This window comes from Mesoplodon mirus, assembly GCF_964341445.2.
Source record: "Mesoplodon mirus genome assembly, chromosome: 3".
Lineage (NCBI taxonomy): Eukaryota > Metazoa > Chordata > Mammalia > Artiodactyla > Ziphiidae > Mesoplodon > Mesoplodon mirus.
In genome coordinates this window covers 40,322,656-40,336,821 of record NC_138978.1, presented here as the reverse complement: position 1 = coordinate 40,336,821, position 14,166 = coordinate 40,322,656, and the positions used below count along the sequence as shown (strand labels likewise).

General features: G+C 37.6%; 1 protein-coding gene across 2 annotated transcripts in view; it reads left to right on the top strand.

Moving 5' to 3' along the window:
- EIF2B3 (eukaryotic translation initiation factor 2B subunit gamma) overlaps window positions 1–14,166 on the top strand; it is a 148,276-nt gene that overhangs the window by 51,244 nt on the left and 82,866 nt on the right. For both annotated transcript variants that reach the window (XM_082613349.1, XM_082613348.1), the window contains exon 4: window positions 3,658–3,817. In XM_082613349.1, the coding sequence (XP_082469475.1) occupies window positions 3,658–3,817 (160 nt within the window). The remainder of the gene's footprint in view (window positions 1–3,657; window positions 3,818–14,166) is intronic.

Sequence of the window (14,166 nt, the reverse complement as noted above, 5' to 3'; positions counted from 1 at the left end):
TAAGGATTATCACATTTCTTATTTACACACTAAGTTGGTCATTCCTTCCTGCACCTGCTGGTCAGACCTTAGTAAAAACAAAGTGGCAGTTGGCCCTTTGCTGAACACTTTGGGGACTGCAGACTGGGAATCTTTTCCAAGTATTTCAACCAAAATTGAGCATAGTGAGGTCTCCGTTGTAGTTAGCCATCAGTAATTATTAAAGCACCAAACTACTCTTGGGGATTGGATTGGGATTGGACCACATAGGTAATGTAAATTATGACCATTCACGGTCACACCAAGTAGCTGAATTCATTAGTTCCGAATGGGCAGGGGTGGAGTGTAGGGTGGTGATTTGGATCATAGCCATTGTTTGTGGAAGTGCTGAGTGGGTAAACGCATGGTAGTTACCTTGCTCTGACAGTTTTTTTCCAGGGGAGTAAGTGTGTTTTTCTTTCTCCTTTCTGTAGGAAATTGTTTGCCAGATTGTGTTATTTATAACAATCTGTCATGGAACAGCTTCCAGGAAAAGAAAAGAGGCTAGTCCCCATAGCTCCCCCTACCTCCTACCCCACCATTACCACCACACACACATACATCCGGTTTTGTTTTTTTCTTCTAGTTTTACTCAATGGTTTTGGCTTGATTGAAAATGTGCTTATAATGACAGATTTCTGGACTTTGCCATGGCTTGGTAATTGGGTTTTCTAAACTTTATTTGTCTACTTTAGCCAAGACTAATTGGCAGCAGTTTGAATTTTGAATTCCTGGGTATCTTGAATACTAAAGTGCTATCTTCTACTTTCCCTTGAAGACCTTGTATGTTTCCACTTGGTGGAAAATGCACACATTTGCTGTCCTTTAGAGCTGTGCTTTTTGCCCTTGACATTGCCCTGGTTCCTCTAGAGGAGCAGGCTTGGGATAAAGCCCACTGAGGACTGTTAGAATAGTGAATAGGGAGGTCTGTGGAGATACCAGTTGGTCTCTGCAGAAGATGAGGCATACTGTGGTGTTAGAAAAGAACTGGTCGCCCAAAACACAAGGCAGCTGAGGGTTGGTGTGTCCCAGGAACTATCAAGTTAAGATATACAGTTGCTTCACAGTCCAAACAGTCTATGTTTATTCATGGTTTGTGATCACACATGATCAGAAATACTTCTGGCTCTTAACAGTTTTTCCACTTTCTTTCTCTGGGCTCCAGTTAGTAGAACATTTGCATTTCTAGAGTGGGCTTTGCATTTTTAGAATAAAAATAAAAACAATAGTCATTTATTTTCTTCCTGTTACAACTTTTATTAAAATGTAAAGAAAAATAGATAGCATTACGAAGATGAAAGGATGATTTCATTTTCCTTTTAGACTTTAGTTTCTTCTTCCAGGATTTCTAGCTTTGGAAACAAACTACAGTTTGTCAGCAGAGACCTTCCTTTGGAAGTGGAGTTGCAGAGATGACAGGAATGTGTTTGGTCTCAGTGAGAGTGGTGCATTCTCTGGGAGCAGAGGCAGGAAGAGGGCCTGATGGAATAGCACATCCATCTGTATCCAAGGCCCTGCCCTTTCAGACTGAAGCCTTTCTTCTCACGCTGAGAACAGATGGCAACCAGACACAGGGGAGGGCTCTGTTCCTTGTGCTCCTTGGGGATTTTGCATTCAGCTTAGCAAAAAGTCGTCTAAAAGCAAAGAGGTAAATGAGGCTGCAGACTGTTCACAATTATGCAGGACTTGTTTGACCTTCACTATGCTGACAGATTTATTTTTTGCAGATATTGAATGATAACAGCATTTATATTCCAAGACAACATTGTCACCACTTGAGAGGCATCAGCATTGGGGTCGTTTTCTTCACTCTGGAGTACACTTAATAATTAAATTTATTGTGGAACAGTCAGCTTGCAGAAATCAGTCATCTTATTAAAGAAACTTAGAAAAATAGAAAGGATTTTTTTTCTTCAACAAACTGTCATTTTCATTATAAAGAAATGGGGCAACTTCTGTACTGCTGTAAGTGACATGTCTTTAGTAAATGGTCCATACTTCCTCCCTTCTAAGCATTGTTAACAAGAAGTAGGATTCTGCAAGCTATTTCTTCCTTAGCTTGCATGTATGTGGGCTGATCTGTTAATGTTTGACAGTTCCTGGATGGTTGAGCTGCAGACTTAAGGAATTTTTTTTTCCTAAGAAGAAGATGTTTATAGGAACTTTTTTTTTTTTTAGCTCAGTTAAGATCCAGAAAAAATTAAGAGAGCTTTAAGTAGAAGAGTAGAAAAAAATCCAAATTTGAACTTCTTAAACTTAAGAGGCCTTCAAAAGGAATTGTTTAAGCTATAAATAATGAGTTATATGTAGAAAAAGAAATGACGGTTCTGGTACAGATTCTGTATTCGGCATAAGAAATTGCAGGCAGTAAGATAAGGCATTCTGATGGTTGAGTCACTTCCTGAGCAAGTATGATTCTTTGCTTTCCTAGAATGTAAGTTGAAATTATCTATATTTTCCCCCAAAGCAGGAATCTTGATTTTTTGTTTTTTGTTTTTTTGTGGTAATGCGGGCCTCTCACTGTTGTGGCCTCTCCCGTTGCGGAGCACAGCCTCCGGACACGCAGGCTCAGCGGCCATGGCTCACGGGCCCAGCCACTCCGCGGCATGTGGGATCTTCCCGGACCAGGGCACGAACCCGTGTCCCCTGCATCGGCAGGCAGACTCTCAACCACTGTGCCACCAGGGAAGCCCAGGAATCTTGATTTTAAATTAAAATCTTAGAAAAGTTGGAGCTACTTACAGAAGTTTCCATGTAGATATTTACTTTATTCTTAAATCTGGAATAATTTACTCCAGTGTTTTTCAGACTTTTTAAAATAGCAGAACCTGTACTGTTATGAGGATTAAATGAGTGCTTTTATACATACCTGAGGTTGTATTATAATTGTTTATTAGCTAGACTGATTTCCCAAAGAAGGGCACATTATAATATATTCATGTGTTATTTATTTCCTAGTATTGTAGAAAAGTGACTTTAAGTTTTTTTAAATTAATTTTTATGGGAGTATAGTTGCATTACAATGTTGTGTTAGTTTCTACTGTACAGTAAAATGAATCAGCTATACATATACATATATCCCCTCTTTTTTGGATTTCCTTCCCATTTAGGTCACCACATTGCATTAAGTAGAGTTCCCTGTGCTATACAGTATGTTCTCATTAGTTATCTATTTTATACATAGTATCAATAATGTATATGTATCAATCCTAATCTTCCAATCAAAGTGACTGCTTTAAAATAAAGTATTTCATAACGATATTGAATCATCAAACTTTGCCAAGGTGCTTTTTGAACTGTAAAGGGATGTATAAATTTAAGATCATTAACTCCATACTCACAGAAATAGACAATGTGGTGGTTTTCATACTCTGTACATTAGAGCCCAGGATTCCAGAGGTGCCTCAGGGACAGCAGCAGTAAGGCGTACACAAAGGGGAGGTAGGAATTCCAGACCCTCCCCCAACACAGCTCAATTAGAATGACCCCATTTATTTTACCTGTGCTACTGCTATAAAAAAGGTTTGAGGGCAAGTGTGCAGTTTGTGTTCTTTGAAGACATTGTAAGTTTATCCTGTGATGATTTGTGTGATCCATTGTCCTTTGTGATATTGACTTTTCCCCTTCTCCATTTGACAGACAGATGTACTGGTCCTGAGCTGTGATCTGATAACAGATGTTGCCTTACATGAGGTAGTGGACCTGTTCAGAGCTCATGATGCATCACTTGCCATGTTAATGAGAAAAGGTCAAGATGGCTTAGAACCAGTTCCAGGTCAAAAGGGGGGAAAAAAAGCAGGTAAGGAGACTAGAGTTTGATTTATTTGTTTGTTGGGTTCTTATAATTATTATTATCATTCATGCTTTCACTTAAGAAACATTTATTGAGAACTGACTCTACTGTGCTAGAGGTTGATGACATAAAGTCAAATAAGACACAGTCCCTGATTTGAAGAGGCTTATAACTATTTTTTTTTTTTTTTTTGTGGTACGTGGCCCTCTCACTGTTGTGGCCTCTCCCGTTGCGGAGCACAGGCTCCAGACGCGCAGGCTCAGCAGCCATGGCTCACGCGCCCAGCTGCTCCGCGGCATGTGGGATTTTCCCGGACCGGGGTATGAACCCGTATCCCCTGCATCGGCAGGCAGACTCTCAACCACTGTGCCACCAGGGAAGCCCTGAAGAGGCTTATAACTATTGATTAGATTCTGTATCATCCAAGAGGCTTTTGTCTGCAGAGAGGAGCACTCAGAACTGTTTGCATTGTGTTTAAAACTCAAATAATTGAATACATATACTAAGAAACCAAAAAATCTAATTTAAAATCAATGTTTAAAAAATAACTAAAATTTGATTACAAATTAAATTAGATATCTTTAAGCAATTAAAATTATTATTACAAATTTAGTATGGTTGATTCTTCTGAATACACCAATCACCCTGAACAGCCAATAAACAAAATAGTCATTAACCATGCTTTGTCTTCTTAGGATTACAACATACTTATCTTGATATTTCCTAGAATTCTAGTAGTGGGTTATTTTTTTTTTAATCTTCAGAGGGTTATAGTAATCTTACCAGACCAAAAAGAAAAGGAATAATACTCTAGTCCAGCCAGGGTTATAGAATTTGGCTTACTGACTTGTTATTGATTTTTAGTTAAGGCATAGTTCATGATTGCTTTTCCCACAGTATTTCAAACCTGAGTCACTGATTCTATGACTGGGCTACTTTTAATAACTGAACTCATGGGACTTCCCTGGTGGCACAGTGGTTAAGAGTCTGCGCTCCCAATGCAGGGGGCCCGGGTTCGATCCCTGGTCAGGGAGCTAGATCCCACATGCATGCCACAACTAAGAGTTCGCATGCCACAACTAAAGATCCCACATGCCACAACTAAGGAGCCAGCGAGCAGCAACTAAGGACTCTACATGCTGCAACCAAGACCTGGTGCAACCGAATAAATACTAAAAAAAAACAAAACTGAACTTATGACCAAAAAGCTGTGTTAGATCATACTTTTTATATAGGCTTTAGTTTTTCCTGGAATGATGTATTTTTTCCCTGGAGTTTTTCCCTGGAATGATGTGTTCTTTAGGTTTTTCTTAGTCAGAATTATGTAACCCATTGTCCTGTCATTATATATTGACGCAGTCTGTTGCAATTATTAGAAGCTATGTATGGCTTATTAGTATCTGACTATTATTAATAGAGCCACCTAGAATGTTCATTCCTAGGATTTGAGTAATGTAGTTTGTACTTTTAGCTCTCTTCTTCAGGGCATTTGGTTAACTTGTAATTTTGGATTATAGCATTGAAACTTCTTTCTAGTTGCTTTTTGTGCTAAAGCAATCACTGGTGCAGATCAATTGTTGAATCCTCTTTCTACCTTGTTATTATGTATGCTTCTCATGTGGATCAGTCCTTTTGTTCTTGACATAGTTTCTACTTCTGTGAGGTCTGGTTTGCTTACAATTCCCTGTATTCAGCCTTTTCTGCCTATACAGATAAAAACAACTGTGTATCCAGACTTTATAAACATATGTATATTTTACAAATATTAATGTTTTCTTTTTTTCATACTCCTCTACTTATAACAATTTTAGAAAATCAAATACCCTACTATAGTTACTCTTCTTGGTATTATAACTTTTTATTATGTTACACATTAGCCTTTATCTCTTAAGTATCATTATAAATGTGTAGCTTTTCACAATTTTATTTTAAATTAACTGTAACTATTATCTATCTATTCAGTTTAAAATGTTTTGATGCTTAAGTTGTCACAACGTGGTTAGTGGAAGTTACTTTATGTTGGCTCTTCTATTCTCTTTGAAAAGGTATGATGTATACTGGTAACTTGCTGTATGGTTATAGTGTGAGTATGGAGGTCAGGGAAGCAGGAAATGGTACTGGAGAGAATACAGGGATTAGACTAAAGAGTTTGAACTTTATCCCCAAAACAGTGGGGAGTTGTTTGAGGAATTTTAAACAAGAAAATGTCATAATCAGATTTGCGTATAGAAAGATTTTTCATTCTTAACATGAAATTTTGAACTCCTCTCAATATCTGTATTTTGTTATGTTTGACGGCTAAGTTTCACCTAAATGACTGAGTTTTAAATTCTTACCATGGAATGCTATGCATTTCAGTGATAAGCATTTTTTTAAAAGAATCCTAAATTTCTCATTGTGTATTTGGCCTGCCTCTTGGCTGCTCTTACGTGCCAGAACAGCCTGCAGTTCTCTCATTCTCAGATACTGTTCAATATAGTCTAGATCCCTTAGGTCTAAGTTTCCCAAACTGTGTTCTTACTGGCTTATTGGAGAATGCCTAATGGCTAGATGTGTCAGGAACCATCGTTCGCCCTGTTGCCACTTCCTTCTCAGATTTGTAGGAGCTGTAGCTACTGAGGAGGGCAGGATCAAACTTATGTTTGGATTTTTTGGACTGTTTTTTTTTTTTTCCTACTACAAGCCTTTACACATGATGTTCTCTACCAGAAATGCTCTCCCCTTACCCACAACACATGCACTCTAAATCCAGCTTAGCCTTCAAGTTATTTGCTGAGAGAGGTCTTCCTTGACCCTCTAATATGAAATTATAGCCCCTTGTTTGCCTACGTATGGCAGCCCTACTCTCTTACTTACTCTCTCCTCTACTGGGCCATAAGCTCCGTGAGAATAGGGGTCATGTCCAGTTTGTTCACTTTATCCCCAGCGTCTGGCTCAGTTATGGCCGGTGGTGACCAGTAAGTAGATATTACTGAATGGGTTGAAGGGCCTGCCTATAAAGGTAGTTCTTTTTGCCCCCGAGGTAAGAGAAAGTAAATTCAAGCCCTAGATGTTTAAATCCTAAAAATTTGAGTCTGAGCTGTAGTTAGATTCATGAGTGGGTATTATAAGAGCCCAAGTTTCAGCAATATAGGTTTAGCACACTGACACTACATTGCCTATTAATTTTTTTTTTCTTTTCTTTTCTTTTTTTTTGCCACACCACGCAGCTTGTGGGATCTTAGTTCCCCGACCAGGGATTGAACCCGTGCCCCCTGCAATGGAAGCATGTAGTCCTAAACACTGGACGGGGAATTCCCATTGCCTATTAATTTGTGTTTAGAAATGTTTTCAAGATTTTTAAATTAAACAGCTACTGCTGTAGCATGGTTGTTAAAAGCACAGGTTCTGGAGTTCAGACTGTGTGGGCTTCAACACTCAAAAACTGTGTGGTCTTGGACAAATTGTCTAACTGACCTGAACTTCATTATCTTTAGCTGTAAAATGAGACTGAATCCTTTGGGGATTTTTGTGTGAGAATTAAATGAGATGTTTGTAAAGCATGTGATCTGCTACTTGACACTATAGTTGGCCCTTCGTATCCGGGTTTCGCAATATGGATTCAACCAACCAGTTGTGTAAAGATAATTAATTTCCACTTACCATCCCTTGCTTGTTAGAAAATCCAGGATTTCCTTCTTTCTCAATTTCAGTGAGAACATAGTGTGTTTATTTTGCTTAATTACAGATTAACATGTTTACTAAGGGGCTTTTCTTTCCCTGGACATTCCTGTGTGCAAATGTTTAATGCTACTATGATTTTATGACACAAATTATTGACTATTATCTCCATAGTTCCACCATGTCTCTTGGGATATATGAAATGGAAAAAGTTCTAGGAAATTGTTTTTTAATGTATCCAGTTCACTGTAGTATTTCTCAAACTCCTTCCTAGTTCTCAGAGTTATATACAGCTTTGGTTCAGACTAGAATTAGTATATATCAAAGTGCTTCAGAATCTCACAAGTGAAAGCTGTCACTTGGTTGTCACCTCTCAATCAGCTTAGCTCCCTCTGTATTAACAAATGCTGGCAGGCAGTTCTGAGCCTATATTTCTTTTGCTTCAGCTTCCTTGATTTTTCTCAAAGCTCTACTGCAAAAAAAAAAAAAAAAAAAAGCAAAAACCTTCTATTCCTGCTTAGGCTTCTACTTATCTTTTTTCTCTTCTCAATCTTATTCTCACTGCCCCCTCCCCCTTTTTTTCCCTAATTATATCCAACAGAAGTGACTTGAAATCCCTGCATACTCAAAACTGAAATTCTTGTGATTGAGGAAACAGTATACAGAAGTAAATTCAAATATGCTAGAAATTGTGTATCACAATGTGACAAGTACAATAATAGGAGCATGTACAAAATACAGGGAACAGTTTAATGCCTTAGTTACAGGGAAATATGTTTTAAAGACATGATATTTGAAAAAAAGGAGTTGAGCAATTTACTTAGGTACAGATTGGGTAGTTGGTATGAAATCAGATCCCTGACTAACAAATGCATTAAATTTTGATGTAGTCATTGAATTTAGGACATACTATGTATAAAATCTGTGCTAAGTCCTATATGAGAAGCATAAATAATCAAGATTTGCTCATAAGGTAAAATCCAATGAATGGGGCTAGGTAGTTTTGTTATTCACCAACTTTTATATCCATCTATGGCCTAATAGCGCTTTGTGGATAGTTGTTCAATATTACATCAGTGCTAAGTGGTAGAATCAGAACTTGAACCCGTGCCTTCTAACTCCATAGCCTGGGCTTTCTACTTCTTTTTTTCTTTAATTTAGTTTTAATTTCTATCAATGTTTTATATGCCCATAATTTTAAAAGTGATGTAATTCTCCAAGGTATATTATAATAAATAGCAACCCCCATCTTGTCTCTCCTCACCTCACTCAGAGGCGGCCACTTTCAACATTTTTAGCTAATTTTTTTTCACATTTAACCCCACATCTCAAATAACATGCTTTTGTTTGTTATGTCTTGATATTTTTAGTTTTTGGAATTATCTATTTACTTCCTACTATGAAAGTGAAAGATTTAGTTCTATTTTACCACACCTTCTGCCCCCACCATACATATGCAAACTTCCAGTCTCCTCAGCTTCCTAATATAGTTACTTATATTGTAGTGTTGATTAACTGAATATTTGATATTTACATTATTTTGAATGTGTAAATGGTATTCACAGCTGAACCTGTAGTATGTCGTTACTTTTCTCTTTCTTCCTTTTATTTTCCTAAAAATTGTCTCGTTTTTTCATTTGCTTTGTTTTCTATGTATTTATTACTAATTCAGCCTTAACCCCAGTTGTGTGAATTTCCTCTCATTACTTTCCAACACACTGTTTCCCTCAATTTCAAATTCTTAAAGATCTCTCTCCTAGATTCTGGACTAGTTGCTCTGCTGTGTAACTGTCATTTTAGGTTCACCCTTCACTCTCATATCTTGAACCTCATATTTTCCTCTTTCTTAGTTTATATCCACTTTTTTTGCGGGGGGCGGCTGGGTATAAACTTCCCTTGGAAATCCTGTCCCCTCAAAATTTTGAAAGTATTATTTCACTATCTTTTAGCTTTTCTATTAAATCCAACACCATTGTGATTCTTGATTCTTTTTGTATGAGACCATTTTTTTTCCTTTCTAGAAGCTTATAGGATCTTATTATTTCTAAACTTCTAAAATTTCACATTGATATGCCTTAGTATAGTTTAATGTCATCCCCTGTGTTGGATGCTAATGGGCCTTTCAATCTGAAAATTCAAGTCCTCAGTTCTAAAAATTTTTTCTCAGATTAATTACCTTTAAAAAAAATTAAGTGAAATTTTATTAATACGTTTCATGTTCTCTTCAACTGTAATTCTCTATTTTGTTTGCCTGTTTTATTTTCAGTGAGGTATAGTTGGTTTACAATATTATATAAGTTTCAAGCATACAACATGGTGATTCACAATTTTTAAAGATTATACTCCATTTATAGTTATTTTAAAATATTGGCTATATTCCATGTGCTGTACAATATATCCTTTCAGCTTACTTATTTTATACATAGTTCTTCGTACTTCTTAATCCCCTACCCCTATCTTGCCCCTCCACCTTCCCTCTCCCCACTGGTAACCACTAGTTTGTTGTCTATATCTGTTAGTCTATTTCTTTTTTGTTATATTTTCTTTTTTGTTTTATTTTTTAAGTTCCACATGTAAGTGGTAACATACAGTGTTTGTCTTTCTCATCTGACTTAGTTCACTAAGTAAGCATAATACCTTCCAGGTCCCTCCATGTTGTTACAAATGGCAAAATTTTCATTCTTTTTTGTGGCTGATTAGTATTCCATTGTGTGTGTGTGTGCATATACATATATATATATATATATATATATATATACTACATCTTCTTTATCTATTCATTTGATGGACACTTAGGTTGCTTCCGTATCTTAGCTGTTATAAATAATACTGCTATGAGCATTGGGGTGCATGTATCTTTTGAGAAATGCAAATCAAAACCACAATGAGATGTTACCTCACATCTATCAGAGTGGCTGTCATCACAAATAACAAGCGTTAGCAAGGCTGTGAAGAAAGGGGAAACTTTGTACACTGCTGGTGGGAATGTAAACTGGTGTAGCCACTGTGGAAAACAGCATGGAGGTTCCTCAGAAAGCTAAAAATAAAACTACCATATGATTCACCAGTTCCACCCCTGGGTATATATCCAAAGAAAATGAAAATACTAATCTTTTTTTTTTTTTTTTTAACCCACCACTCAACTCAAACTTTAAAACGTCTACCAATGTGATCTTACCCCCTCCCAACTCACTATTGTCCCCATCTAAGGTAATTATCAACACCTTACTGAATCTTATTTATCTTGTTTTGGCTTTCCTTTATCTCAGCTTTATGTATTCTAAAAATATATATTGATATGTATGTATTTTAAATTTTTTATTTATTTATTTTTGGCTGCATTGGGTCCTTGTTGCTGTGTGCAGGCTTTCTCTAGTTACAGCGAGCAGGGGCTATACTCTTTGTTGTGGTGCACGGACTTCTCATTGCAGTGGTTTCTCTTGTTGCAGAGTACGAGCTCTAGGCACGTGGGCTTTAGTATTTGTGGCACACCAGCTCAGTAGTTGTGGCTCACAGGCTCTAGAGCACAGGCTCAGTAGCTGTGGCGCATGGGCTTAGTTGCTCTGTGGCATGTGGGGTCTTCCTGGACCAGGGATTGAACTGTGTCCCCTGCACTGGCAGGCGGATTCTTAACCACTGTGCCACCAGGGAAGTCCTGATATATTTTTTAGTTGCTTCTAATTTTATTTAAAAAGATAGCATGATGGATGTAGTCTAGTGGGACTTACTTTTTCCAATATTATATTACGGGCAGCTACAGTTTCTTCATTTTGAGTGCTATACAAAATTGCACTGTATAAGTACACTACAGTTTATTTATTCACTTTTCAAGCAATGGGGGTTTAGATTGATTCCAAATTTTTGCTATTGTCACCAATGCTGTTATGAACATTTATGTACATATTGTTTAATGGGCACATGTAAGAGTTTCTTAATAGAATTGCTGGGTCATAGAATATATGAATGTTCAATTTTAGGGGTAATGGTAAACAGTTTTACTCTTTTCCAAAGTGGTTATATCAGTTTCCTCAACTACCAGAGATTTAAAAGAATTCATTGCTCCATCTACTCTCCAGCACTCGGCGTTGTCAGATTCTTTGCGTCAGTTGAGCAGAAGTAAAATGGTATCTTATCTCATTGTGATCTTTGTGTACATTCCCTTGGTCTCTCGAGGTTGAGTATTTGTTCACTGGTCGTATTTATTTTCTCTTCTGTGAAATGCCTGTTTATATATTTTGCCTAGTTTTCAATGAGTTATTTGCACATTTCTTACTGATTTGTTTCTTACCACTCATTTGTCAGTTGGATATACTGCAAATATAGTTTCCCAAAAGAAAAGGGGAAAATTTTTTTTGCAGTACGCGGGCCTCTCACTGTTGTGGCCTCTCCCATTGTGGAGCACAGGCTCCGGATGCGCAGGCTCAGCGGCCATGGCTCACGGGCCCAGCCGCTCCGCGGCATGTGGGATCCTCCCGGACCGGGGCACGAACCCACGTCCCCTGCATCGGCAGGCGGACTCCCAACCACTGCGCCACCAGGGAAGCCCCTCTCACTTTCTTTAAAACGTCTTATGAACAAAAATTCTTAACTTTAATATAATCAAATTTACCAAAATTTTAAAAGCATCTTTTGTGTCTTGAACTCCCTACTGCAAGTTCTGAACAAAGTTAACTTATGTTTTCTTTTTTCTTTATTTTTAATTAATTAATTAATTATTTATTTATTTATTTTTGGCTGCATTGGGTCTTTGTTGTGGTGCATGGGCTTCTCACTGCAGTGGCTTCTCTTGTTTCAGAGCATGGGCTCTAGGTGCACAGGCTTCAGTAGTTGTGGCACGTGGGCTCAGTAATTGTGGCTTGCGGGCTCTAGAGCGGAGGCCTCCATAGTTGTGGCACGTGGGCTTAGCTGCTCCACAGCATGTGGGATCTTCCCGGACCAGGGCTCGAACCCATGTCCCCTGCATTGGCAGGTGGATTCTTAACCACTGTGCCACCAGGGAAGTCCTTAACATATTTTCTAATAAGAATTTTAAAGATTTATGCTTGACACATAATTCCTTTATCCAAATAGAATTGTGTCTTGTATATGGTGTGAGGTTGGCATCCAGTTTAATCTTGTTTTCCATATAGATGTCTCTTTTTCCTTCCTCCATTTATTAAATAGACTCTCCTTTCTCCAAGGAGAAAGGGTGAGAATCTTCTAGCAGCACATAAGTTATGAACTTATGTAACCTAATCACAAAAGTAACATCTGATTACTTTTGCCACTTTTTGTTGGTAGAAGCAAGTAGCCAGGCCAGCCCATACTCAAGGGGAGGGGATACAGAAGGGTGTGCAGGCCAGGAAGCAGTTATCATTCTTAGAGCCAGCCTGCCACAGCTGAACTCACTAGTATGTCTAGGGCCTTAGCTGTGACAGCTGAGTTTCTCTTTCCTTTTAGTCTCTTATCATACAGGAGGCTAGCCCAGACTTGTTCACATGGCAGCAGCAGCAGCAGGTTCTAAGAGAATAAGAAAGAAGCTACAAGGTCTCTTGAGACCTAAACTCAGAACTCACACGTGTCATTTCCTCCGCACTCCTGTTAGTCAAAGCTAGTCGCTAGGCCAGCCTAGATATAAAGGATAGGGAATTAACCTTACTAACCTTACTTCTTTTTTTTTTTCCTGGGGGCACTTTTTTTTTCTTCAAATTTTTTTGTTGTGGTAAAAAACACATAACAAAATTTACCATCTCTTTTTAAACATAGTTCAGTGGTAATAAATACATTTATAATTTTGTGCACCCATCTCCATAACTCTTCTCATCTTGTAAAACTGAAACTTTATAACCATTAAATATAAATCCCCATTTCCCCCTCCTCCCAGCCCCTGGCAAATACCATCTGTTTTTTGTCTGTATGATTTTGGGTACTTTCAGTACCTTATGTAAGTAGAATCATATAGTATTTGTCTTTTTGTCACTGGTTTGTTTCCCTTAGTATAGTGTCCTCAAGGTTTATCTATGTTGTAGCGTATTTCAGGATTTCCTTCCTTTTTAAGGCTGAATAATATTCTCTTATGTGTATATACCACATTTTGCTTATCTGTTTAATTCATAGATGGACATTTGGGTTGCTTCTACAGTTTAGCTATTTTGAGTAATGTTGCTAAGGACATGGGTGTAAAAATATCTCGTCAAGACCTTGCTTTCAGTTATTTTGGTTATATACCCAGAAGTGGAATTGTTGGATCATATGGTAATACTGTTTTTAATTTTTTGAAGAACCACCATACTGTTTTCCACAGTGGCTACCATCTTACATTCTCGACCCTATATCTTGATGGGCAAAGCTACAACAAATTTGTAACCCTTTTAAATCTACTACATAGACTGTTAGTTTTGATTTGCTAATGTTTTATTTTGCCTGTGTTTTTCCTTTGTCATATCTTTGTTTGGTTTTAGCATCAGAATCATGCTGGCCTCATAAAATGAGATGGAATTCCCCACTCCAAACATAATGCCTGTCACTGGGGTGGTGCACAAATATATTTATTAGTTGAATGAATGAATGAATAAGTAAATGACTGTAGAGGAGACAGAGAAGTAAAAAACAACTGGAAAAATATATGAATAGTTGATTATGACAGAATTTTTTAAGATGGAAGTTCATAGTTTTAACTGCCTTCTTAACCTCATTTGTGTAATCTTTCTCTTAGG